The sequence below is a fragment of the Phacochoerus africanus genome, chromosome 1 (assembly GCF_016906955.1).
Source record: "Phacochoerus africanus isolate WHEZ1 chromosome 1, ROS_Pafr_v1, whole genome shotgun sequence".
NCBI classification, from domain to species: Eukaryota; Metazoa; Chordata; class Mammalia; order Artiodactyla; family Suidae; genus Phacochoerus; species Phacochoerus africanus.
The window spans coordinates 149,187,477-149,214,350 of NC_062544.1; the positions used below are offsets into that span (position 1 = coordinate 149,187,477).

The following is a 26,874-nucleotide window of genomic DNA, read 5'->3' on the forward strand; positions in this document are numbered from 1 at the left end:
CCACTGAGCTCTGCCCCAGGACCTAAAGCAGCTGGGAGCTGTGGCAGTTTCACTGCAGCTGGGGGCCCTGGCTCTTCACCCCAGCTGAGGCTTCTTCATCAGGTCATTCCTTCATTCAGCAAATGCCCACTGTGTGACAGGCCCTGTGCCGAGGACTTGGGCACAGTCCTGAACGAGACACCGCCCCTGCCCCTGAGGCACTCATAGTCTAGTAACAGGCACTTGCAGTACAGGTCTTTCAAAGCAGACGCTTAGAGGGCTAGAAGCCTTCCTGGAAGAGGCGGCCCCCAAACCAAGAGGTAGGAGGAAAAAGGGCATCCTTGGCAGCAGTCACAGCATGTGCAGGGCCTGGAGGTGGCTGGCATTGTAGAGTTTAGCACCAGGCCCAGCAGAGCAGCTCTGATGCAGATCAGGCTGGAAAGGGAAGCATCAGACCTTTCGGAGGTATGGCTTCTTTCCCAGAGGGGAGGTGCGAACCCTTTGGAGCCCCCTTCTTCCTGGGACATTGCTTAGCTTCCACACCTAGTGCAGTATACCCAGAGGCAGGCTTCTCCCTGGCTTTCACCCAGAAGAGGGTGCAGTTGCAGATTTTCTTGAGTTCTTGGAACTAGCAGAGGCTATAGAAATTTAAGTGAGAACTAAAGAGAGAATGGTGGGCTCTGAACCAAAGAAATAGTGTAAAGTGAGTCCTCACAAATTGAGACCAATTAGGGCCCAAGTTGTGGTGGCTCAGTGATGAGCATGGCCTAGCAAAACCCTTCAGGAAGCATCAGTTTATTACCATTAAGTTCCTTGGGGAGGGGTGCTGGCCTGCTTTCATCTTGTCGTCTCAAGCAGTCTCAGTTTGCACATAATGTGCCAGATTCCTTCAAAGCCGGGTATTCTTAACCTTTTATGGTCCCCTTCTAATAGAAAATTCCTTATGCTCTACTCTTTTGAGCTTATGGCAGCTTCTAGGCGCAGAAGACCTGTTCTTTTAACTAGTGTGTGTTGAGCATCTGTCTTTTTGGGCCCATGCCAGGCTCTGGGGGCAGAGGGATACAGCTGGGGTACCCCACAGCCTTGTGTGTCTGTAGGCCGTTGCATAGTCAGGCTGCTGTTGGAGAGCTCAGAGGAGGCGTGGGATCTCATGCTGCAAAGGGTTAACTGCTTATAGTGAGGCTGTGTCTTAAATTGCATAAAGATCTCCTCTTTCAGAGCTAATTGGAGACAACTTGACTCAGGAATGGAGTCATTACCAGCCCCATAGGCAGTGAGCGGAGAGAGAAAGACATTCTTGGGCTCTGGACTCAGACCTGGGTTTGAATCCCAGCTCTACTTCTTTCCGCCAGATTATGTAGCCTTGGCATTGAGTCAGTACAGTGAGGATGGAGATGCTGCCATGGGCTCGTGCTGGGGCCACACGGGACAGTGGTTGTAGGCGCCCAGCACACAGTAGGTGCTCATGGGTGGGTCTGTTGTCCAGGTGCTCATGGGTTGGGTCTGTTGTCCGTTGAAGTAGCTCAGAGCTCTTAGCCTCTGCCTTCCATATGCCCAGTGGCTCGGTGGAGAAATTCAGTCCTGGTTTTGTTTTTCTTGCGGCAGGAGGAGCCTTTCAGTTTCCACCTTCCCGAAACGCTCTTCAACATCTCCAGGTTCCTGCTGCACAGCCTGACCAAGGACACCCCCCTGGGCATCTCTAAAGTGTATCCTTTCTCTCACCCCACCCTCTGTAATGGCCCTGAGCGGGTCTTCCAGAGCACTCTCCTGGCAGGCGCATCCCCGCTCCCCAGCAGCCCTCAGGGAGGGAGGGGCTCATCCTGCTGCTGCTGTTTGTTGGGGGACAGGCTCAGCCAGGGAGGGCCAAGGGGCCAGTACCAGGGTGGGGATCACTTTCCAGGACTCTCTAGGCTGGGCCCCACAACGGGTCCCTGGCCAACACGTGGTCCAGGCCCTCAGATGAGGGTGGGAATGAAGCATAGGACGTGCCAGGCCTTGGGGCTTGGCATCTGGGGTATGTCCCTGCAGGGGTCATGGAGTACCGGAGTCCCAGGTGCTGGGCCAAGCGGTAACCAACAAGACTGCCGTTTGATGTGGGAGAGAAGTGTCAGGGCCTGGCTCACTGGGACACGTGCTGTGTCCGAGGCTGGAATGCAGCTAAGGCTGGGGTCCTGGTCAGGGAAGGCTGCCTGCAGGAGGTAACATCCATCCTGTAGGCTGAGGTCCCAGAGGCCATGTTCCAGGGACCCAGTGTATGGGAAGAGCCGGAGGGAAGTTCAGTGGTGGAGGAAGATGCTGGAGACCCCTACGAGGGAGCTGGGCTGGAGAGACCATGGCCTGGAGGCCTCCCTGGGAGCTGGCCTCCCCTTCTCTGGCCAGGGAGGGCCACAGAAGGGCCGTGAACAGGGGAGGGGCCTGGGGCCCCTGCTGCTAGAAATTACCAGGAAGTAATTCCAAATCCTGCAAGTCCTGAAAGTGATTAAAGTCATAATTATCCCCTGTCCTCTTGTAAACCTCACTGTTGTCTTGGTCCCTCCCCAGCCCCAGCCATGCCTTCTTCTGTGAGTAGGACAGCCCCAGGAGAGGGCTCAGAGATGTTAATCACTGTGAGCTGGCTTTTCTAAATGGTTTCAGGCCGTCAGTTACATTTCAGGGGAAGCTCATCCCAGTCAAGGGGGTCTCGGCGTCTGTACCCAGTCTTTGCAGCAAGTTTTGTTCAAGTCAGTGGTTTGGCCAGACCCTCGCCCTGAGCTTCACCCTCACTGTCCCCTCGGGACGTGGAAATGGTTCCTGATCCAGTCCCTGATCCTGAGGAGTCACGGTGGTGACCCAGACAAGGAAACTCCCCTCCGCATTGACTGCTGGGTTTGGAGGGACCGCGCTGGGACTCTGGGGAGCAGGTACATAGGCGAAGGAGAGAAGAGGAGGCTTGGGACTGGGGCCTCATTAGCCAAGGCTTGTCAGAAGTGGAGAGGGTCGCTACCAGACTGCAGCTGTGCACATTTGAGGTGGCCTGAGATGGAGCAGAGGTTTTGTCAGCCTCAGACTGAGGAGCTCAGAGGAGGGCCTCAGAGCAAGGGAGGCTGCTCAGAGCTCGCCATGGCCTTGGCCAAGTACAGGCAGAGAGGAGTGTTCTGCTCGGGAACAGGCCTCCAGGTAGTCTGGGACCAGGCCCCACCTGGTGGAGCTGGAGCAGGGGACACTGTGCCAGGCATCTGAGAGCCTGGCTGGCAGGCTCAACGAGGTGGGGAGAGCCATTTTTGCTGGTCAGGGTACAAAATGAGCCATTGGCAGGCCCAGAGAGCCTCAGCAAGGTTAAAATATTAATGGGAACTACACTGTCTTTATCTCTGGAAAAACCTCTGGGCCTTGATATCCGAGAAATACACTTCTATTCCACAAATGAGCAAAGCAGGCCTCCAATTCCTTCCCGTGCTGTCCTGGCACCAGCACAGGCTGTGTTCCAGCATAGGGCTCACTCCAGAGGTGGCTCTTGGGCCTGGAGTGGTCTTTGCTGTCCTTAACCTGTCATTGGCAGGAACACACTCTTCACTCTGGCCAAACAAAGCAAGGCCCTGGGTGCCTACAAACTGGCCCGGCATGCCTACGACAAGCTGCAAGGCCTGCAGATCCCTGCCAGGTTCCAGAAGTCCATCGAGCTGGGCAGCCTAACCATCCGCTCCAAGCCCTTCCATGACAGCGAGGTGAGAGCTCTCCCCCTCAATCCAGAAGCTTCTCCAGACACCTTGCCTGGCCTGGCTTTGTTTGACTGGCAGCTGCCATGCTCTTGGGGCCCTGGGCCCCCCTCCCTAAGGCCTGGCTTGTCATCCCTTCCCACCCGTCCCTCTCTGCCTCCTCTGCTCTGCACTACAGCCCCCGGCCCCTGAGCCCCACAGCCCTGCCTCCCTTGCTTTCTGTCCTCCTGAGGCACTAGGTCTATTTGGCCCAGCTCACGCTGCTCCCCACCCCCAGGTGGCCCTGCCCTCACCTCTTCCTAGGACCCCCTGCCCTGGCTCACCCCCATCTGAAACTAGGTTATCACTCACCAGTAAATCTGCCCCTCATTCTAATACCCATCTGTACGCCACTCCCTCCTCCTCCAACCCAGCCAGCCACTGTCTCTTTCCCTGGCCCCTCCTTCCAGCTCAGAGCAGAGACTTGGCATCAGATAGATTTGGGTTCACATCCCAGCTTGACCATTTCCTAGCTGTGTCTCCATCTTTCTGAGCCTCGGCCTCCCCTTCTATCAAATGAGAAGGCCTATAACCACTTTCCCACAGGTGGCTATGGGGATAAATGAGCCAGCATGGGTAACATGCTTAGCACAGCTCCTGGAGCATGGTGTTGGGCCAGCAAAGTGGCTGTGTTATTGTCATTCCTGCTGGGAGAACTGAGCTGCCGAGCCCTGCCTGGGAAGGAGGTGTCAGGGCAGTGAGCCCGGGGGTCGAGGCCTCGTCATCTCTGTAGTCCCTGCTCCTGCTTTGCCGTATTGCAGAGCCCCAGCCAGTGCCCCCCACCCCGGGTGGCCTTTCCTCTGGGCCTGGCAGCCCAGGGGCAGGTGACGTGCCTGTGCCTTGGGCCCTTGGGCAGTCGTGCTCATGTTTTGTAGGAGCTGGTGCCCTTGTGCTACCGCTGCTCCACCAACAACCCGCTGCTAAACAACCTGGGCAACGTCTGCATCAATTGCCGCCAGCCCTTTGTCTTCTCTGCCTCCTCCTACGGTGAGTGCCGCATGTGGATGGGGCAGCCAGTGCCCGGCTGGGCCACCTGTGTCCTCATTTGGAAGTGGGGGACAGTGACACACCTTCGCTCAGCCTGCCCAGGCCTGAAGCACCAGCTCTCAGAGGCCCCTGAGCTGCTTGGCACTTGTTCTGGGAGGCTGCCATGGCGCTTGGGTCCCAGCCCTTGCCCAGTAGCTGGCAGAGGCCTCTACTCTTCCCTCAGACGGGCATCTATCCAGCTACCAGGGGGCTGGAGGAGGGCTGAAGGCCCCATTACCAGCCTTTTACACACACCCGAGTGCACACGCCCACTTCCCTAGACGCACTGAGCACAAGAGGTGGACCCGCTATGTCTGCTTGCTCCCAGAGAAGCCTGCGCTGGGTGGGGGAGCCACTCTGTAGCTCTTGCGCCCCCTCCCGCACTGCCTGGTGAGAGCCCCCAGGCCCTCCCTGTGTGTGCCCTGCAGAGGTGCTACACCTGGTGGAATTCTACCTGGAGGAGGGCATCACTGATGAGGAAGCTGTCTCCCTCATCAACCTGGAGGCACCGAGACACAAGCGTGAGAACAAGTGGCAAGAGATCAGGAGCAATGGTATCCTGGGTGCTGGCTGCACCTTGTGTGCGTCAGCTGAGCACTGGCTATGTGCAGAGTAGGAGGTGGGGGGGGGCCTTGGGGTTGGCTGGGCCAGGTGGCAAGGGCAGGGCAGGCCACTCTGCATGATAGATCTATGTGGTGGCGGGTACGGGGCCAGAAATGGGCAGAGAGCTGGCCAGGGTGCAAGGTGCCAGAGGGGACAGTGCGTGTCCACAGGCTAGAAGAGACATGTGGAGGGCCTTCCACCTAACCCTGGCTCCTAGAAGGCACTGTCTGTGCTCCTAGTCATGAGGGGCTGATGTGGGACCAGTGCAGCACATGATGCGTGTATCTGTGGCCCAGCTCTTCTGGTCAGGTCATTTTTTCATACACGGACAGAAGCACAGCTTGAACAGACCGAGCAAACAAAAGGGTGTAGAGAAGCCCGGCACCTGAAAGGCTCACCTCTTCCAGGTATTCACTCTGCACTAACAGCAGCCGGTCTTCTGGCCTTTGGGCCCTGCTGTCCTTGGGTAGCTACATTTTTAGTCAGCACCCGCCCCGCCCCCACCAGCAGTGCCCAAACGTGCATCACATCAGCCCTGCAGCCCTTCAGAAAGGGCCGTCGCTCCTCCCTGCCCATCAGCACAAACCCTGGGGTTGCCCTCCCTGGAACAGCCTGGGCTGAGTGCCACACCTCAGGTGTCCTTGTGGCTGAAACTGAGTTCACAGTCCCAGCTGAGCAGGGGAGAAGGGCCTTGTTAGCACACGGCCGCTGGGTCAGCAGGTCTGGGTGGGTGGGGAGCCTGTGTTTCTATTAGCTTTCAGGTGATGTCAGTGCCTGAAATGGACACACTGGAAAACCTTTTGAGGAGGAAAACCCAGGGGCTGTTTTGCAGAAGGGAGACAGATGTGTTGGCCAGCCTTTTGCACACACTCATCAGATGCTTAGGCTGGGTTGTGGCTGCCTTGTGGAGCTCCATCCTGCACCCAACTTGGCACCAGCAGCCTCCCTTCCTCTGGAGGCCTTCTTTATTGGAGCCCCACCCAGCCTGGTGGTCCTGGTGGCTCCCAGAGCAGCTTCAGCCCAGTCTGGCTGGCCTCAAGATCTGCACAAGCTCCCACCCCCTCTCCAGGAAACCTGATTGGTGAGGCCATCCCTCAAGTGCCTGCAGACCACCCGGCAGCTGCTGAGTGCTTCTGCAGAAGCTACCCGGTTTGCTGACCATGGTTTCTGGCTGGGCCTGTCATTTCTGCCCCCACAAAGGTCTCTGCTCACCCAGCGCTTCTTGCCGGCAGAATGTGTGGAGCCATGGAAGGCCTGTCAGAGCCCCTCTCTCCTCGTCTCCTACCTGTGCCCTGGGTCGGTCCCAGTCCCTGTGTGACCAAGGCTGTCTCCTCCCTAGCCCTCCTGGCTGCCATCCCAGTCTGAAAACTGCTCCACAGACCTTGCTGCCCAGGACCATAAGGGGGAGCTTCACATGAGGCCTGGAGGGAGCGCCTGTGAGTTCAGCTGTGGGTGGGGGTGGCGCCTTTCCCTAGCCTCAAGCTCCATCCTTGACCAGATGCCTCCAGATTCCCAGACTTTGAGGCTGGACGAGACCGTGGACCCCATGGGAGATGATGACCCTTTCACAGCAAAGCTGAGCTTCGAGGTGAGGCCGCCTCCTTGAGTGCTGGTCTGCTGTCGGGAGTGGTATCAGGTCCCCCTCCTTCACACTTAGCGTGAGAACCTTGTTCCCTGTCGGGCACGGCAGGGGGTGGTGGTGGGGGGAGTGCTGGACCTCGTCACCAGAGCAGGCCTGGCAGGTTCTCTTGAGGGACCTGGAGGGGAAAGTCTGGGGTCATCTCTGGGTCATGACCCACAAATGTGGCTGAGTGAGGGCACCAGCACCCCTCTACCCTCTGCCCCATAGCAAGGTGGCTCAGAGTTCGTGCCTGTGGTAGTGAACCGCTCCGTGCTGCGTTCCATGAGCCGGCGGGACGTCCTCATCAAGCGCTGGCCACCACCCCTGCAATGGCAGTACTTCCGCTCACTCCTCCCTGACGCCTCCATCACCATGTGTCCTTCATGCTTCCAGGTACCTTGCCCACTACCTGCAGCACCTCTCTGCTTTTCCATTTCCCAGACGTCCCCTTGGGGAGGCCGGGCACCTGGGAGTAGCAGATGTCATCTGTCAACGGCCAAGGCCAAGGCCCTGATCTGGGGAAAGAGTCTCAGCCATCCCTGCCCCATCCCTCTTCTCACATGTGTTCTGGGGGCTCTGGAGTGGATTTGCCCTGACCCCCTGCTCTCTGTTCCTGCCCTGGATCCAAGAGGGCTGGGCGAATGCAATGCACCTTTTGTGCATTATTTGTGCTAAATAAACTTCATTTAGCAAAAAAGGGGCCCCAGACCTTTCCCCCTCCCTTCTAGTCCTCAGACAAAGGTGGCCTGGATATGGTGTTTGTAGCCCTGTGTCGCAGCCAAGTCACCTACCCTTGGAAGGGCAGTGGTCCCTGCAGGCTCGGGGCTGACAAGCGCCCAGAGCTGCAGCCTAGGGTCCTGGCTATCTCTCTCCAGATGTTCCACTCGGAGGACTACGAGCTGCTGGTGCTTCAGCACACCTGCTGCCCCTACTGCCGGAGGCGCATTGACGACTCCAGCCCCTGACCAGCACCCTCAGGACCACTGCTCCCTCCTGGCTGCCTTGCAGTCAGCTGGGCTATTGAAGGAAGAGTTAAACTGTCAGAATGTGTCTTCTGCCTAGATCACGTTTGTATTTTAGGGAGGGGCCTTGTGTAACCACAGAATTCCTATTTATGGCATTTCGTGCCTTGTAAATAGCACCAGGAGATGGAGAAGAGAATGTACATATATTTTCTAAGAAAAAAAAAATCTGTTACTTTCAAAACGACTCTGAGTTGTTCATGGCAGCCTGCTGGAGTCCACAGATCTGTCAGACCATTAACATGTACACTTTGTGAACAGATTGCCTCAATAATTACAAATAAAAGGGCTACTTATTTTCATCAGTGTCTGCATTTTAGCAAATCTTCATATTGTCTGCAACTTAATTTCCTTATGCAAAAGTGCACCTGTTTCTAATTTGATCTGAGAGGAACATTACGTTTGCGTGCTCTTAAAATGTAATCTAATCGAAATGGCAATATGGGAATGGTAAGGGAACAGGTTTTTTAAAGAATTTATTTATTTATTTATTTTGGTTTAACAGGGCTGTATCTTGACGAAATAATAAGATACCTGGCTCTAAAGAAAATGGCAAAGAGGGCCCCCCCCCCCAGGGGCTCTGGAAGCATACCCTCCGCTTCCCAGTTGGGGCCTGGCCCCCCTCCCACCCACCTTTACCCAGCCCCCCAACCCAACCTGAGGCTTTCCTCTTCCTTCAGCTTCTGGAGTGGCTGGGTTCCTTCTGAGGCTCCCTTCCCCTGAGCATCAGCTGGGTCCAACTTGGCAGCTCGAGGGCAGATGGGAAGCTGGGGAGGGAAGCTGACATTTATTGGGGACCTTTTCTGTGTTAGCCGCACTTTATATGTCATCTCAGTTCTCACGCGGCCCTGTGCTGGGGGGTGGGGGGTGCGGGCAGAGGTTCTGGGGCCCTGGCTGGGAAGCCTGTCTCTTCACCCGCCTCTCTACCTGCCCAGGAGGCAGCAGCAATCCTGTGCTTTATACAAAGTCCTGACAGCAAGAGGAAGGGAACTGGGCTGTCAGGAAAAGTGTGGAAAACCACCCTGGTCATTAGATATTGGTACTTTACAGGGCATCTTTGAAGTGGGCAGAGTGGGGCAAATATCCCCATTGGAGGGATGAAGATGGTTGGAAACCTGGAGAGGGGAGTGGCTGCAGAGGCCACCCAATGGTGAGTCCAGAGCTGGCCCCCTGCCACACCCCTTCCCTGCTTCCCTCTGCATCTCTTAGGAGATGATGGAGGAGAATGAAGAAAGGGAGCCAGACAGTTGTGCCAACAGAACTCCTCCGTTGAGTGTCTAATTACTTACGATCATGCACGCTCGCTCTCTCACTAAACATTTATTAATGTGTTAGGATTTCCATTAGCGCATTACTCGAACTGAAATCACTTGCATGTGGCTGGGAAAAAGAGGGGAGAGGGGGAAAACAGCCCCACCACCTAACAGGCGTCAATCACAGTGACAGATCAGATGGTCCATGGCTTGAGGTGGGGGAGGGGCAACTTGAGACTCCAGAGAGCATCCTCTCAACTGAGTGAAAGAGATGAGTGTGTGTGGTGCCAGGATCTGCTGCCACAGGGAAGCCGAGCTCCGGAGGCCTGGGTCCGAAGTCCTGCCTGAGCACCCTGGGTGCATCAGCCGTCTTCAGGACACCCATTGTTCTGGTGACGAGATCCAGGCTCAGTGACATTCTCTTCTTTCATTCAACGAGTATTTATTGAGCCAAGATAGAGTCACAGGCAGGCACAGTCTCTGTGAGTAAGTGCTGTGGCCTGCTGCTCTCCTAGCCTGACCCGGACAGGGCCTGACCAGGTGCAGCTCTCTGTCCAAGGCCATCTGATGATCTATACAGGAGGCTCTCCAACTCTAATGTTGAGGTTCAGGCCTCAGTCTGTCTAATGACCCTGATGGGGTCATGCTGCAGTAAGGAAGGCACCACGGGGCCTTGAGACGCCCACCTGGCTCAAAGGGGACTGAGGCCTAGAGAGAGGAATGGCTGCAACTCGATCCTGACCTCTGTCTCCAAGTCTTCAGCACGGTTCCCACATTCTTGGAAGGAGGAAGGGGAGATTGGGTGGCCCAGAAAGAGCCCCTGGCCAGACCTTAAGCGGACCTGGATCTAGCCCGGCCTCAGCCAGCTGGGGTCCACCTCTTCCCCCAGTGCAGCAGGTGAAGCCGGGAGTCCCTTATGGCTCTCGAACAGGTGGGCAGCTACCCCGTCTCCAAGGCTACTGCCTGTGGTGGATACCATACAGCCTTCCACATGTGCCAGCCCTGCTCTCTGGTCAGGTAGGAGCCCCAGCAGAGAGGCCACCCATGGGTGGGGCTCTCCCCCTGGGCCAGGTACCTGCCCTGCTACTCCTCCACCCAGACTCCAGAACATCTTCCTAGAATGGAGCCCAACCATGCCCCTCCCCTGCTGGTAACTTCAGGAGCCTCCCTGGCAGCCAGCTCACACCCAGACTCCCAGGCCTGCCTCCTCCCCTGCTGCCCTGTCCCCAGGCCCTAGAGCCTCTAGACCAGCTGGCCTTCCTCTTGGACTCTTGCCCAGGTGTTCCCCTCCCTGGGCTGGGGCCTCCCCTCCCTCCTGCTCTGCGTCTCACTCCCCTGGCTCCCATGGCAGGTGCCCCTTTCATGGTTATTAGTTTTTCCCTTGTCTGCTGCCTCCTGAGACCAGGAACTCCTTGAGGACAGGAACTGTCTAGGATTCATCTCATTGTCCCCAGGGCCCAGCCCAGGCTACATGTTGGGGTGGGAGAGGGAGTGGGAAGGGAGAAGGAGGAAGGAGGAGGAAAAGGAAGTGGGGCGGGAGGATGAGAGGATGGGAGAGGGGAGTTGGTCTCTTCTGTTTTGCCCCTTGACATTCTCAGCTCCATTTAAGAGGTCGCTCAGCTGTGGTGACATGGCCAGTGGGGCTAAACCAGTGACTGGAGGCTAGGGAGGAGGCCGAGAAGGGGGACAGGGAGGAGGTGGAGGCTGCTGACCAAGCAGCACCTCCATGCAGGGGCTTAAGGGCTATTTGTGCGCTGCCCACTAAGCCATAATCCTTCACAGCCAAATGGGAGCCCTACACCTGGCCCCGCCCTGGCCCCACTCCTCACATCTTGTTCTCTTGTACTCAGCCTGGCCAGCAGGAAGGCCTAGGGGGCAGTGGCTCAGAAGGACACCCACACTTGGACCTGGCCCTCAGCCCGCTCTGTGCCCCTCACTGGATAGCCTGACCATAGATGAGAACTCCAGCTGGAAGGCTAGACACCTGGCCTCTGTTGATGCTCTGCTGAGCAGCCTCGTTTCCCTGGGGATCAGAGGGGCTGAGGCTTCCTGACAGGGGCAGGAGCAGATGTTCCTTCATTGGACAAATGTTTATTGAGCACCTACTCTGGGCTTTAAGCTCAGACACAGCAAAGAGCTGACCCTGCCTTCTAGAGAGAGATGGGCAGGAGTCTGGAAACCAATAAGAGCACTGCTGATGGTGAAGAGTACCTAGCAGGAAATGGACAGGGGGTGGAGAGCTGGGGGGAGCTCTCCAAGGCTGTGAGTTAGGAGCTGAGACCTGAAGGCAGTTTGGAAAAGGGTGACACTTACAGCAATGCCCACTGATCCAGAACAGGAAACTGAGGTGGGAGGGCTGGGCCCACCTAGCCTTGTGGCTGCAGAGCCTCTGTCGTAAAGGACTGAGGAAGGACCGGGAGCCCTGCACTGTCAAGTCCCAAGGTCTGTGAGCCAGGCTCTGATGGGGCAGGCAGGTCAGATTTGCCCTGCAGGTGGGCATGGATGCCTGGAGTTTCCTAGTCCTAAGGAACTGAGAAGGGAAGCAGGCCTTCCTGTGCTCTCATGGGGACTGAGAGCCACAGCCTTGAGCCCCGGTGCCACCCCAGTCTGTGCAACTCAGTTGGGGGCCTTTTCCTCCACCCCAGTGCAACCTTCTTTTGTCTTTGGCACCATGGTGTGAATGACAGCAGTTCTTCCTGAGAGCTATCTTTGGTGCAGGGGAGGGAAGTGTGGCCAGGCAGCTTTGTCACCTGCCTCGGGCGACTCCCTGCAACTGGGGGGCCTTGGTCTCTCCCCACCTGCAAAATTCAGCAAGGAAGGTCGGAGTAGGTGACTTCTAATGACCTTGCTGCTCACTCTGTGAGCCTGTTCCTCGGAACAAAAATAGCATTAAAACAAAAAAAAAGTTGAGAGTTTATGTTGTGGCACAGTGGAAACAAATCCTACTAGTATCCAGGGGGACGCAGGTTTGATCCCTGGCCTCTCTTTGTAGATTAAGGATCTGGTGTTGCCGTGAGCTATGGTGTAGGTTGCAGGCATGGCTCAGATCTGGCATTGCTGTGGCTGTGGCTTAGGTCAGTGGCTACAGCTCCAGTTTGACACCTAGCCTGGAAACTTTCATATGCCATGGGTGTGGCCCTAAAAGGCAAAATAATAATAATAATAATAATAATAATAAAAATAGACCTGCCTTACAGAAGAGAATTCTGTCATGTCAGAGATGGCTTTTATTTTTTTTTTTTGCAGTTTTTATTTTTTTTATTATTTTTTTTTATTTTCCCACTGTACAGAAAGGGGGTCAGGTTATCCTTACATGTATACATTACAATTATATTTTTTCCCCCACCCTTTCTTCTGTTGCAACATGAGTATCTAGACAAAGTTCTCAATGCTATTCAGCAGGATCTCCTTGTAAATCTATTCTAAGTTGTGTCTGATAAGCCCAAGCTCCCGATCCCTCCCACTCCCTCCCCCTCCCATCAGGCAGCCACAAGCCTCTTCTCCAAGTCCATGATTTTCTTTTCTGAGGAGATGTTCATTTGTGCTGGATATTAGATTCCAGTTATAAGTGATATCATATGGTATTTGTCTTTGTCTTTCTGGCTCATTTCACTCAGTATGAGAGTCTCTAGTTCCATCCATGTTGCTGCAAATGGCATTATGTCATTCTTTTTTATGGCTGAGTAGTATTCCATTGTGTATATATACCACATCTTCTGAATCCAATCATCTGTCGATGAACATTTGGGTTGTTTCCATGTCCTGGCTATTGTGAATAGTGCTGCAATGAACATGCGGGTGCACGTGTCTCTTTTAAGGAGAGTTTTGTCCGGATAGATGCCCAAGAGTGGGATTGCGGGGTCATATGGAAGGTCTATGTATAGATTTCTAAGGTATCTCCAAACTGTTCTCCATGGTGGCTGTACCAGTTTACATTCCCACCAACAGTGCAGGAGGGTTCCCTTTTCTCCACAGCCCCTCCAGCACTTGTTATTTGTGGACTTATTAATGATGGCCATTCTGACTGGTGTGAGGTGATATCTCATGGTAGTTTTGATTTGCATTTCTCTTATAATCAGCGATGTTGAACATTTTTTCATGTGTTTGCTGGCCATCTGTATATCTGCTTTGGAGAAATGTCTATTCAGGTCTTTTGCCCATTTTTTCCATTGATTGATTGGTTTTTTTGCTGTTGGGTTGTATAAGTTGTTTATATATTCTAGAGATTAAGCCCTTGTCCGTTGCATCATTTGAAACTATTTTCTCCCATTCTGTAAGTTGTCTTTTTGTTTTCTTTTGGGTTTCCTTTGCTGTGCAAAACTTTTCAGTTTGATTAGGTCCCATGGGTTTACTTTTGCTCTAATTTCTATTGCTTTGGGAGACTGACCTGAGAAAATATTCATGATGTTGATGTCAGAGAGTGTTTTGCCTATGTTTTCTTCTAGGAGTTGGATGGTGTCCTGTCGTATATTTAAGTCTTTCAGCCATTTGGAGTTTATTTTTGTGCATGGTGTGAGGGTGTGTTCTAGTTTCCTTGCTTTGCATGCAGCTGTCCAGGTTTCCCAGCAATGCTTGCTGAATAGACTTTCTTTTTCCCATTTTATGTTCTTGCCTCCCTTGTCAAAGATTAATTGACCATAGGTGTCAGGGTTTATTTCCGGGTTGTCTATTCTATTCCATTAGTCTGTCTGTTTTGATGCCAGTACCACACTGTTTTGATGACTGTGGCTTTGTAGTATTTCTTGAAGTCTGGGAGAGTTATGCCTCCTGCTTGGTTTTTGTTTCTCAGGATTGCTTTGGCGATTCTGGGTCTTTTGTTGTTCCATATAAATGTTTGGATTGTTTGTTCTAGTTCTGTGAAAACTGTCATGGGTAATTTGATAGGGATTGCATTGAATCTGTAGATTGCTTTGGGTAGTATGGCCATTTTTACAATATTGATTTTTCCAATCCAGGAACATGGAGTATCTTTCCATTTCTTTACATCTTCTTTGATTTCTTTGATTAAAGTTTTATAGTTCTCAGCATATAGGTCCTTTACCTCCTTGGTCAGGTGTATTCCGAGGTATTTGATTTTGTGAGGTGCAATTTTAAAAGGTATCGTATTTTTGTATTCCTTTTCTAATATTTCATTGCTGGCATACAGAAATTCCACTGACTTCTGAATTTTAATCTTATATCCTGCTACTTTGCTGAATTTATGAATCAGTTCAAGTAGTTTTGGGGTTGAGTTCTTAGGGTTTTCTATGTATAGTATCATGTCATCTGCATACAGTGACAGTTTGATCTCTTCTCTTCCTATTTGGATGCCTTTCATTTCTTTTGTTTGTCTAATTGCTGTGGCTAGGACTTCCAAAACAATGTTGAAGAGCAGTGGTGAGAGTGGGCATCCCTGTCTTGTTCCAGATTGGAGTGAGAAGGCTTTCAGTTTTTCCCCATTGAGTATTATATTTGCTGTGGGTTTATCATAAATGGCTTTGATTATATTCAGGAATGTTCCCTCTATACCCACTTTGGCGAGGGTCTTGATCATGAATGGATGTTGGACTTTGTCAAATGCTTTTTCCTGCGTCTCTTGAGATGATCATATGATTTTGACTTTTTTTTTTGTTAATGTGGTGTATGATGCTGATTGATTTGCATATGTTGAACCATCCTTGTGAACCTGGGATGAACCCAACCTGGTCATGGTGTATAATTTTTTTGGTATGTTGTTGGATTCGGTTGGCTAAGATTTTGTTGAGAATTTTTGCATCTATATTCATCAATGATATTGGGCGATAGTTCTCTTTTTTGGTGGTATCTCTGTCTGGTTTTGGAATGAGGGTGATGGTGGCATCATAGAATGTCTTTGCGAGTATTCCTTCTTCTTCAACCTTTTGAAAGAGTTTAAGAAGGATGGGCACCAATTCCTCTTTATATGTTTGATAAAATTCACCTGTGAAGCCATCTGGTCCTGGACTTTTATTTGTATGGAGTGATTTTATGACATCTTCAACTTCATTTCTAGTGATCGGTCTGTTCAGTTGGTCTGTTTCTACTTGATTCAGTTTTGGCAGGCTGTAAGATTCTAGAAAATTGTCCATTTCTTCCAGATTGTCAAACTTGTTGCCATATAGTTGTTCATAGTATTCTCTTATGGTTTTTTGTATTTCTGCTGTATCCGTTGTGATTTCTCCTTTTTCGTTTATAATTTTGGTTATTTGGGTTCTTTCTCTCCTCTTTTTAGTGAGTCTTGCCAGGGGTTTGTCAATTTTGTTTACCTTTTCAAAGAACCAGCTCTTGGTTTTATTAATTTTCTCTATTGTTTTTTGAGTCTCTATTTTATGGATTTCTTCTTTGATCTTTATAATTTCCTTCCTGCTGACTTTAGGACTTTTTTGTTCTTCTTTTTCTAATTCATTTAGGTGGAGGGTTAAGTTGTCAATTTGGGATCTTTCTTCTTTTTTGAGAAAGGCCTGTATTGCTATAAATTTCCCTCTGAGCACTGCTTTCGCAGCCTCCCATAGATTTTGAGCGGTTGTGTCTTCATTATCATTTGTTTCAAGGTAGTTTTTAATTTCCTTCTTGATTTCCTCATTGACCCATTGGTTTTTTAGTAGCATGTTGTTTAGTCTCCATGCAGTAGGTTTTTCTCTTTCCTTTTCCCATGGTTGGTTTCTAATTTCATGGCGTTGTGGTCAGAGAAGATACTTGAGATAATTTCTATGCTCCTAAATTTATTGAGATTAGCTTTGTGTCCCAATATGTGGTCGATTCTTGAGAATGTTCCATGAGCATTTGAGAAGAATGTGTATTCTGCTTTTTTTGGATGTAGTGTCCTGAAGATATCCATAAAGTCTAACTTTTCTATTGTTTCCTTTAGGATCTCTGTTGCTTTATTGGTTTTCTGTCTAGAGGATCTGTCCATTGATGTGAGGGGGGTATTAAGGTCTCCTACTATGATTGTATTCTCATCAATATCTCCCTTTATGTCTGTTAATATTTGTTGTATGTATCTGGGTGCTCCTGTACTTGGGGCATATATGTTGACGATAGTAACATCCTCTCCTTGGATGGATCCCTTAATCATTAAGGAGTGTCCTTCTTTTGTCTTCTTTATGTCTTTTGTTTTAAAGTCTATTTTGTCTGATATGAGTGTTGCGACTCCTGCTTTTCTGTCAATGGTGGTGCTGAGCAGCTATTCCGAGGGAGTGGGGCACCCCCTGGGGGCTTGGGCGGGTAGCAGGGCCGTTGGAAACCCAAGAGGCTCCTCCCCAGGGCAGCCTGACTCAGAAAAACCATCCAAGAATTAGGCAGATCTATTCACGGCCTGGCTAGGCTTGTTCTAGCTTTTCTGGGCTGCAGGCCTTTTCTCGGGGGCTGGTGGTGTTTGGTGCTCTCTGCGGAAGTGTAGCCCCTCCAAAGGGCAAGCAGGCCTGTGCAGGGACAGCCTCTGCGGTGGTAGGCTTCAGGCAATTGTTGAGGCCAGCCCTCCTGGATGGCAGGCAGCCCCAAGTTCGGCAAGAGCATAGGGGGTGGTGGGGGTGGGGGTGGGGGGAGGGGATGCACTGGGAAGCACAGCTTTCAGCTAGCTAGAGGGCCTGTAAGCTTGCTATGGCGTGGGGGGTATTCTATGGGGACCCACCCCTTCTTCTCTCCCCTCCCCAGCACGGGCGCAGACCAGGCCCTTCTCCCAGGTTCCCTCTGATGCAGCTTTCCACTTCCCCCGCCCCTAGAGTATTGCTTCCTTTCTCTGCGACAGCTTTGTTTTCTAGTCTCCCAGGCAGTCTCTGCCCCGTCAAATGGTTTCTAGACCTCCCAAGCAGTTTCAGCTCCGCCCCCGCCCCCCCCAGCCCCTTCTCGGGGACTAACCTCTGGAGCCGAGGATTCGGTGCCCAGCCCCCACCCAGGCGTCTCAATTTTTGGTGACTGTGCCCGTAGTTCAGATGGTCCGTTCGGTTCTTGATCGGCTTTTCCGTACTCCAACTTACTGCTACACTCTTCTCTGCATCTGGAGACTCCTCTGGTTCATTTGATCTTTCCCCTGTGTAGGTGACTTTCCAGGGTGCGGGATCCCTTTCTCCTCCGCAGTTCCCTTTTGGGAGCACCCGTCCCGCTCGGATTCACCTTCTCTCACTCTCCTCTTTTCTCCCGTTCTGCCCAGTAATGTCACGAACTTCTTGCCGTTATTGGAGTTTAGGTTCCTCTGCCAGCGATTGGTTGCTGTTCTGTGCGAGTCATTTATTCTGTAGATGTGCTTTTTTTGTTGTGTTTGTGGGAGAGGGCGAGCGTGTCCCCCTACTCCTCCGCCATCTTGTCCTAGAGATGGCTTTTAATCCTCCATCTCCTCACCTTGTGAAGGTGGGATCATCAGACTCTCACAAAGAGTGGACCCGAGTCCTGGAGAGGGGAGCATTTCCTGACATAAACCTTGATCCTTCCCCTCAGTCCACAAACATTTGTGGAGCACCTATTATGTGCCAGGCCTTGGCATACTTCAGTGAATGAAAAAGAAATGCCAGCTCTTTCAGGTTCAGGGCAATGGTTTACATGGTCCTGCTTCATGCTGAGGTGGGCGCTGGGACCCCACAGTGAGCAAGATAGACCCCAGCCTGCCCCCGAGGGCTGGGAGACGGACAGAAAACACATGAATGGAATTTGAATGAATAGCTTCCAAGCTGTCATGAGCATTGGGAAGTGACAAGCAAGGTCCTGAGGTTGAAGGTTGAGGGCTGAGCCCAGCTCACATAGGCCTGGGTGGACCGGTCTTGACCCAGGGTATCCAACATCTATCTGGCTACCAGAGCCTGCATCAGAATCAAACCCTTCACCTTGACCTCATTAGCCATGGGCCTAATCACTAGGCAAGCGCCTTACCCTTCAAGTGCCACACCTTCCTCTTGCTCATTTCCCCAAAGCACATTGCATCAGGCTTCAGTGCAGAAGCCTGACACTGCCCAGGGCAGCAGGGGTCTGGATCCCCAGGTGGGCTGGGGGAAGAGAAAGGGCAGGAGAGGGCTGAGGGGTGCGTCTTGGAGACTGGGATGCCTCCCTGCTCGCCTTGTATTCCCAGCCTCAGGGCCTTTGCACTTGCTGCTCCCTCTCCCTGGACATCTCCACCCCTAGAACTCCTTCCATCATGGGGTTCTCAGAGAGGCCTTTCTGGGCTGCTCTAGGCAGCTGTGTGTTTGGAGGGTCACCCTCTGAACCTATCCTTGTTTTATTTCATTACTTGTTCATGGGGCCCTCACTACCCCCTCAGATCCTTCCTGTAGGCAGAGACTTGGGCTTCTTGCCCACTGTGTCCCCCAGAACTGAGCCCCTCCATTTACCCTTGGAGCTCATCCTGCTGTCATGGGATCCGCCCTCATGGCATTTCACATCACATGGCATCCAAGGCCCCTGTCCCAGTCCAGCCTGACCTGACGTCTCAGGCTGTGCCCTGGGTGCTACAGTGTCCAGCCAGTCCTATTTCCAGGGCCCACCTGCCCTTCACACAGGAGTGTCCGAGACCCCACTTGCTGTGCTCATTGCAGAGACCTGTGCCCAGCATGGGCTTACCACCATCCTCCTGGATGCAGGGTCTTGTCTCGGGAGCCCTGAGACCCTCTGACTCCTCCCTACTTCTGTCACTTCCCCCTCCTTCATCCCTTCTTCCATCTTCACTCCCTTCAGTCCATCTTTGGGGACTGTTGAGCCACCTCTCTGTCCCTGAGACCTGCCCACCATGCCTGATAACACCCCTGGCACTAAGCTCTACCAGAATTGCCCCAGCCCATGTGTGGCCCCAGGCCAGCTAGGCCCTAGGCCTCTGCCAGCCTTTGTCTTTAGTCAATGCTATCCATCCCTACTCAGTGACCTGGCAGAGGGCCTCCTTCCCAAAATGTTGCCTTCCTGGATACTTCCTGCATGTAGACCACCGCCACTCCCTGGATGGGGGCTGTTCTTGCCATGGGAGTCCTCCTCCTTCCTCAGGCTTCATGTCCCCAGTGGCCTACACATAGATGTTTGTTGAATGAGTGAGCAAGGGAATTTCAGTTCAATGCAATAAATGCTTATTGAGCTACCGGGAGATGCCGAGCTATGTGTCTGGCATTGGGAAGGTCAAAGCTGACAGGACCTGGCCCCTGCCCTTTCGAAGCTCATAACCTGGCAGATGGGTGAGGGTCAGTGTCTGGTGACTGGCTGAGCCAGGAAGGAGTAGGTGAGGGGCTGAGAGCAGAATAACCCGAGCCTCTGCCCTCTGAAAGCTCCGTGGTGCAGTTGGGAGGAAGATAAGGCTTGCTTGCACTAAGCCAAAAGGAAGTGGCCGTGGAGTCAGAGGTCCCAATGCCAGGCCAAGGCCACTGGCTGAGACAGCAGAGATTCCTCAGGGAGAGGAGAGTTGGGGCAGGCTTCCGGCCCTTTCCCAGGGTCCCAAGCATCTCCTCTCCCTGCCCACAGCCTTCCACCTCAAGTCACCTTGGCCCCTCTTGGAAGCCAATTAGGCCCCAGTTGCAGCCATGGGGATTAATATGATTAATAACGCCCCCAATCTCCCAGGTGCTGATTCAGCCCAGAGCTTAGGGAGGGGAGGTCACTTTATAATGGCCTGGGGGGGGCGGTCAGAGCCCAGAGTCGTCTAGCCAGAGCCCTGCGTGGCCGAGCTCAGGCCTCAGCAGCATCCTTGGGTTGGAGCAGCTGCAAGGCAGCCACAAGGGCCGCAGCCATGAATGGGACGGAGGGCCCAAACTTCTACGTGCCTTTCTCCAACAAGACGGGCGTGGTGCGCAGCCCCTTTGAGTATCCGCAGTACTACCTGGCTGAGCCATGGCAGTTCTCCATGCTGGCCGCCTACATGTTCATGCTGATTGTGCTTGGCTTCCCCATCAACTTCCTCACGCTCTACGTCACAGTCCAGCACAAGAAGCTGCGCACGCCCCTCAACTACATCCTTCTCAACCTGGCAGTGGCCGACCTCTTCATGGTCTTCGGAGGCTTCACCACCACCCTCTACACCTCTCTGCATGGATACTTTGTCTTCGGACCCACAGGATGCAACTTGGAGGGATTCTTTGCCACCCTGGGCGGTATGAGCTGGGATGCCATGGTGGGGGGGGGCAGGGGGAAAAGGAGCCAGGACCATGACAGGAATCTGGGGACAGCCCCAGCCTTAAGGGTAGTGGCTGAGAGGCCATTATCCAAAGCCCTCAATCAACAAACACTTCAGTGATCCTGAGCCAGGCTGCCATTTGTTGAGGGTGGGACAAGTCAAGGGCCTTGCTAGGGTCACATCGTGGCAACAGCAAAGCTGAGTTTCAAGTCTCTGTAGCCCCTCAGGCCATGTTTCCTTTCCCCCCGGAGGAGCTGTGTGGGGTCAGACCCATGCCAGGCACAAGGATAGAGCTGGGCAGGAGAGACCCCTGCGTGGGGCTCCCCTCCCGGGCAGGACGAGGCTTCCCAGTCCTCCAGTCTAGACTTTGCCTGCACTGGGCGATGGGCTCAGACCCTACCCCAGCATCTATCAGACTTGGTCACAGCCCACCTCCAGCCTGTCATGGTTGAATGCGGAGCCATCCATAGGGAGCCTTTAGACCCGTGTGGTTATCTGTAGCTTTGGGTGGTACTTTATTTATTTGTCTTTTTAGGTCCACACCAGAGGCATGTGGAAGTTCCCAGGCTAGGGGTAAAAATGGCTGTGGGCCTACACCACAGCCAGAGCAATGCCAGATTCAAGCTATGTTGGCAACCTACACTGCAGCTCATGGCATTGCCAGATCCTTAACCCACTGAGGGAGACCAGGGATTGAACTGGCATCCTTATGGATACTAGTTGAGTTCATTACTACTGAGCCACAATGGGAACTTTTGGGCAGTACTTTTAAAGTATTTTCTTTAATGGAAAAACTGAGTGCCTCAGACCCATTAAGCAGGTGAGAAAACTGGGGTGTGGAGAGAGGAAGACTCAGCTGATGATGTGACAGGGCAGTGACCAGAGCCCTGGTCTACTGGCTTAGCTGCAGGAATGTCCCACTGGGGACACAAAGCCTGTTAGGCAAGCAGGAAACTCGGGAGGTCGTTACTATAAAACGACCAGGATGATGGGAGAGCCTAGCGCCAGCCACAGGGATGCTCTGCCTCCCGCATATATCCAGGATGTTGCCTCATCCCCATTCCCAGGGATTGTAGCCATCACTGAGTGTTTGTCACCTTCAGTGACACACATCACCCAATCTCAGGCCAGAAGAGTGGCACATATAGGCAGGCACGCCTCTGCCAAACTGCTGCCCTGGAATTCTCACTGGTGTTCCCTCTGACTCTCAGAAATGTCCCATTGTGGTTGGCCAATGCTATGGCCACCTTCTCTCTTGAGTTTCTGGGGTGGGGGGTGGGGTGGGGGGGTGTTGCTCAGGGAAGGTGCCTGAATTCCATCATTTCTTACTCCTTCTCTGAGCAAAATTGTATCCAGCTTCCTGGCTCCTAGGCAGGGGTCCCACATGCCCAGGTTGTTTCATTTCCCTGGATGGGAGGCCTTCCAACCCCCAGCTTCCATGAAACAATGCCTCTGCTGTGCCCTTCAGATGTGCAGGGCACATTGCTCTGTAAAAACTCCCTTTAGAGCTCCCAGTCCAGCCATGACCCTGTGACCTGATTTTTGTGTCCCTCATGAACCCAGAGCTCTAAATGAACTTCCTAGGACTTACTCTGCATGGCGTGCCAGCCCCTGGGCCCCTCCACCCAAGGACCTTGCCTTTCTTACCACCCTCTCTCCATGGAATAGGAGCTCTCTGTCCTTAAGCAGCTCCAGGCCTGGGGTGTGCTGACCAACAGCTGACTGCCTTACAGGTGAAATCGCCCTGTGGTCCTTGGTGGTCCTGGCCATTGAACGGTACGTGGTGGTGTGTAAGCCTATGAGCAACTTCCGCTTCGGGGAGAACCACGCCATCATGGGCCTGGCCCTCACCTGGGTCATGGCTCTGGCCTGCGCTGCGCCCCCTCTCGTCGGCTGGTCCAGGTAATGGTACTGAGAAGGGAAGGCAGGGTCCCTGGCACTCTTCAAAGGGCCCTCCAGCCAGGCGGCATCTGGTTCTAGGCCCCGAGCTGGCAACTGTCATGGGGTTGAGGTTTAGGGTGAGGAAGAGAGGGTTAGCCCCTAATGTTGCTATGGGGCTGGTGCCACCTTCTGAGTCCCCACGTCAAGGAGATTCCAAGACGCCCCAACTGTTCACCTTGGCTGTGCCCCTAATCCTCAACTAAGCCAGGCCAGGTTCCAATCCTCTTTGGTCTAGTGCCTTCTGACCTTAGGCCTCAGCACCTGGGAAGGGCGAACATTCCTTGGGCACGTATGACACTATAGCCCCTGGGAACTGGTCCGTCCAGCTTCTAGGCCATCAGCTCTAAATGGGGCTGAGATTAAGAGGGGGGTTGGGCAGACAGTGGTTTGGGAAGGTGGGCTAGTGACACTGTGGGTTTCCCACTGCTTCCAGGAAACTCCCATCTTGCTCCCCGCTCTTCCTCTCAGTCTTTTCAGGGCTAATGTTTTGTCCCTTGCTGAATTTGAGCCCATGAACTCCGGCCCCCTTCCCTGGCTCCTCCAGTCTCACCCAGTTACGTCCTTGTAGGCACAGCTAACAGACATACGGGTTTTCTGAGGTTGGTCCAGTCACTCTCCTCTGGAATCACTGAAATGTCCTAACCACACCCCCCTGGGGCCTCTTGTTTCCAGAAACTGTACAAAGATCCCTTAGTTACCCTGTGGGCCCCTCTTTGGCCTAGAAAATGCTGTTATGGTTTTGTCAGTTAAGACCCGGGTTTGTACAAACTGCCTCAAGTATAGAGCTTGGGAGTTTTTCCCTTGTCCCCACCAAACTCTGCCCTGCATGGCCCGGGGCCTGGCCTCCAGCCACTGGGGGCCGTGGGCCTGGTGAAGATGCCATGCGAGCAGCGGGCAGTGGGCAGCAGGTGAGCAGTGTGGGGACACTGGGAGGGAGAGACCCGAAAGATCGAGGTCTCACGGCACAAAACAAACAGTGACACAACACTATTTGCACGGGTGCATTTGAATCCCTCTCAGTTGATTTGACTCTCACGGTCACACAGCCAAGGAGAGGGTTTCTCATCCCCAATCTACAGCGAGGCCCAGAGTGAGACCGGCCACAGAGCAGGTGGCCTGGCAGAGCCCGGACTCTAGTCCTTGGGGCCTGTTCCCAAGTCCCTCACATACACGTCTCCCTTTGCCCCCTGCTGTGCCATGCCCTCAGGTACATCCCAGAGGGCCTGCAGTGCTCGTGCGGGATTGACTACTACACACTCAAGCCGGAGGTCAACAATGAGTCCTTCGTCATCTACATGTTCGTGGTCCACTTCTCCATCCCCTTGGTCATCATCTTCTTCTGCTACGGGCAGCTGGTCTTCACAGTCAAGGAGGTATGGTTCCTCGCGGGGCACTGGGGACGTGTGCATTGATTGGGCGGAGCCAAGCCCCTGTCCCAGAGGAACCCCACTCTGGACACCTCACCCTGTGTCCCCACAGGCTGCCGCCCAGCAGCAGGAATCAGCCACCACACAGAAGGCCGAGAAGGAGGTCACTCGCATGGTCATCATCATGGTCGTGGCTTTCCTGATCTGCTGGCTGCCCTACGCCAGTGTGGCAATCTACATCTTCACCCACCAGGGCTCCGACTTTGGCCCCATCTTCATGACCATCCCAGCCTTCTTTGCCAAGAGCGCCTCCATCTACAACCCCGTCATCTATATCATGATGAACAAGCAGGTGCCTGCTGGTGGAGCGGGAGGGTCCGGGTCCTCTAGGCCACGGGAGGACAAGCCTAATCCTTGACGGGGCTTCAGTCATCCCACCTGCAAAATGGGTAGAGTTGATCTCCCCCCTCAGCATGGGAGTCATCTGGGAGAAATGCAGGTTCCTGGGCCCCACCCTGACCTGCTGAATCAGAAGCTCAGGGTGGGCCCAGGAACCTGCATTTCTCACTAGCCCTTCAGATGACTCTGATACTGGCTCGAAAGTGAGAAGTGCCAGTTCATATGGTTCTGGAGGCCTGCTTTAAAAGTCCAGTAGTCAAAGTCTTAAGCCTGGGAACAGGTGCCAGTCTCTGCAAAGCTGAAGAGAGAGCTAAAATGTCTTGAGCTGAAGGATGAAGGATAAAGCAGTCCTTTAACAGAAACCAGTGGTCTCTCTGTAGAATCCAAAATCCAGAGAAGAAAACATGGAGGCAGACATTGGGTTCAAATCCCAGTACTGCTAGTTTCTAGCTGTGTGATCTTGGGCAAGTAACTTCCCTTCTCTGGGCTTCAGTTTCTTTACCCATAGAAAGGGTGAACCTTAAACTCCTGGGTTCCATGAGATAATTCACAGATGGCCCCTGGTATACCAAGGGCAGCATGGACAGTCACCAGTGATGAAGCTCCTCAGCTTTGGTCCTGGCCCCTCCAGGCGGGGTTACGGGGGCTCGGTCCCTCCAGGGAGCCCTTTGAGAGGGGAGTGGAGGCCAGAAGGGCCAGAAGCAGGAAAGGGGTGGAGGCACATCTCACCAGTTTGCCACCTCCCCTTTGGGGGCCCTTGACCTTGACTCACGCCCTTCTTTCCAGTTCCGGAACTGCATGCTCACCACGCTCTGCTGTGGCAAGAACCCACTGGGTGATGATGAGGCCTCCACCACCACCTCCAAGACAGAGACCAGCCAGGTGGCACCGGCCTAAGCCCCGCCAAGGACTCTGTGGCTCTGCGGCTCTGTAGGAGTCTCCCCACCCCTGCCCATCCCAGCCACAGCCACCACACCAGGAGCCGCACCTGTCAGAACCAGGTCACACAGGGTCCCTGAGTTTCAACCAAACAAACACAAAATTTAACGAGAGAAAAATATGAGGCTCCTCACTTGGTGGGGGTGGCAGATCTGGAGTCCTAATTTCTCAAAGGCTGGTGGGATTTGTACCCCTCCCCCCAGTTCGTCTCTCAGGAACACAAGAACTCTTGCTCTGGAAAAGTGTCCCAGCTTAGGGATAAGTTTCTAGCACAGAGTGGGGCACACAGTAGGTACTTAATAAATGCTAGATGGATGATGGGAGGAATGACTGGGAAGTGAGTGGAGAGATGAATGGGCAGGGAGAGCATGTCTGTCCTTCTCAAGCACCTTAGCAGCAGGAGCAGCAGCCACTCATCCTCGGCTCATGAACTTGAGCACAAGTCTTTCCTTTCCTGGGCCTCACTTCCTTCCCCATAAAATGGAAAAATGGAAATCCCAAATCCCCCCACGGCTGCTGTGAAGATCAAATGAGCATTGTGTGTGTGTGTGTGTGTGTGAGCACAGGCTCGCATGCCTGCATGTGTGTGTGCACAAGCACTTTGTAAATAGTAGAGAGCTGTACAGATTGTAGTTAACATTATGAATAATATCAATTAATATAACTAATGCAACACTATGATCATTTCCTATTGATAGTGACCATTCTGAGATTGGGCACGGCCCTGAGCATCCAGCCTTGGCAGGTTTTTAAAAATTAGTGGGGATTCAGCATTTGGGATGGAAATCTTCTAAAATTAGGTCGTGATTGATGGTGTACAACTATTAATATAATAAAATTCATTGAGTTATTAAAAAAAATAGCCAGGGGGTTCCTGCTGTGTGGCACTGTGGGCTAAAATTTTGGCATTTTCACAGCTATGTAGATTGCAGCTGCTGCTTGGACTCGATCCCTGGCCTGGGAACTTCCATGTGCCACGGGTACAGCCAAAAAAGAAAAAAAAAATTCCAGGCACCAAGGCCAGACTAGGGCTGGGGTTTTGGGCCACAGGGAGGGACAGTCAGGGAAATGCGGAATGCAGTCACTGGGCCTGAGAAAACAACATCGGGGGACTGGAGTTCTGGAACCAGGGTCTCACCTCCAGCATGGAGCCCTGGGCCTGGGGCCGCTCCTTCCCAATGCATTCTGTAGAGGAACATACTTTTCTCTCAGCTTCTAGAAACCACTTGCTCTCCTGCCCAGCACCCAAGCCACAGCATCTCTGGTACGGAGCTTCTAGAAGCTATGCTCACCTTCCCACATTTAATGAAGTGCTGAGCCCCCAGTGTCACCCTTGTCCCAGAGGGCTTAGAAACAAAGAGTGGGAAATCCAGCTGGGCCTACCTTCCCTGAGGAGGTTCACAGGTCTCAGATTTCGGCTCCCTTGCTGGGTGAGCCTTCAGTGGCCCCAGGCCATTCTCCACTCTGGACAGTCCTTGTTGCAAAGCTGGCTGGAAGTCTGGGGCATCAGAATTGAGCCGCCTCAGTAATTGAGCCGTCCTGCTGCATGTAACCAAAGCTGGAAGCTCTAACTCCCCTGGCTCTGCCTAGAGACAAAGGCAACCTGGGGCATTAAAAGCTCAGCTTCTATATTGGTGCTTATGGTGGTGGGTTTTTGTTACTCTCAAGCTCTTTATCTGCAGGACGGATTGAAACTGGGCCATAATCACCCTACCCCTGATCCTGGGAGGCCTTGTTTGGGCAACCATCAGAGTCCTCTGGGGGTGTGAGGTGGTGGGGGGGAGGCCATGGAATGGGAAAATCCCTAACTTTGGAGGCAGAGACACAGGTGACCCAATGACCCATGAAACAGCAAATAAATTGTGTCACCTTTCTGAGCTTCCATATCTGCAAAACCCCTCCTGGGGTCCTCATCT

General features: G+C 53.1%; 2 protein-coding genes across 6 annotated transcripts in view; both read left to right on the top strand.

The window, feature by feature from the left end:
- The window catches only part of IFT122 (intraflagellar transport 122), a 73,748-nt gene extending 65,461 nt beyond the window's left edge, over positions 1–8,287 (top strand). For 3 of the 5 annotated variants that reach the window (XM_047781457.1, XM_047781425.1, XM_047781435.1), the window contains 7 exons: positions 1,585–1,685; positions 3,518–3,683; positions 4,589–4,700; positions 5,168–5,293; positions 6,851–6,930; positions 7,192–7,356; positions 7,839–8,287. In XM_047781457.1, coding sequence (XP_047637413.1) covers positions 1,585–1,685; positions 3,518–3,683; positions 4,589–4,700; positions 5,168–5,293; positions 6,851–6,930; positions 7,192–7,356; positions 7,839–7,928 — 840 coding nt within the window. In that variant the 3' untranslated portion in view covers positions 7,929–8,287. Of the gene's footprint in view, positions 1–1,584; positions 1,686–3,517; positions 3,684–4,588; positions 4,701–5,167; positions 5,294–6,681; positions 6,779–6,850; positions 6,931–7,191; positions 7,357–7,838 lie in introns of those variants that run through there. The other 2 variants (XR_007135071.1, XM_047781450.1) reach the window with 2 other exon arrangements.
- Positions 8,288–19,833: 11,546 nt separating this feature from the next.
- Positions 19,834–26,587, top strand: RHO (rhodopsin). The gene is made up of 5 exons (XM_047781470.1): positions 19,834–20,289; positions 22,046–22,214; positions 23,461–23,626; positions 23,733–23,972; positions 24,806–26,587. The coding sequence occupies exons 1-5, from the start codon at positions 19,929–19,931 to the stop codon at positions 24,914–24,916; spliced, it is 1,047 nt and encodes a 348-aa protein (XP_047637426.1). The 5' UTR covers positions 19,834–19,928; the 3' UTR covers positions 24,917–26,587.
- Positions 26,588–26,874: the final 287 nt, after the last annotated feature.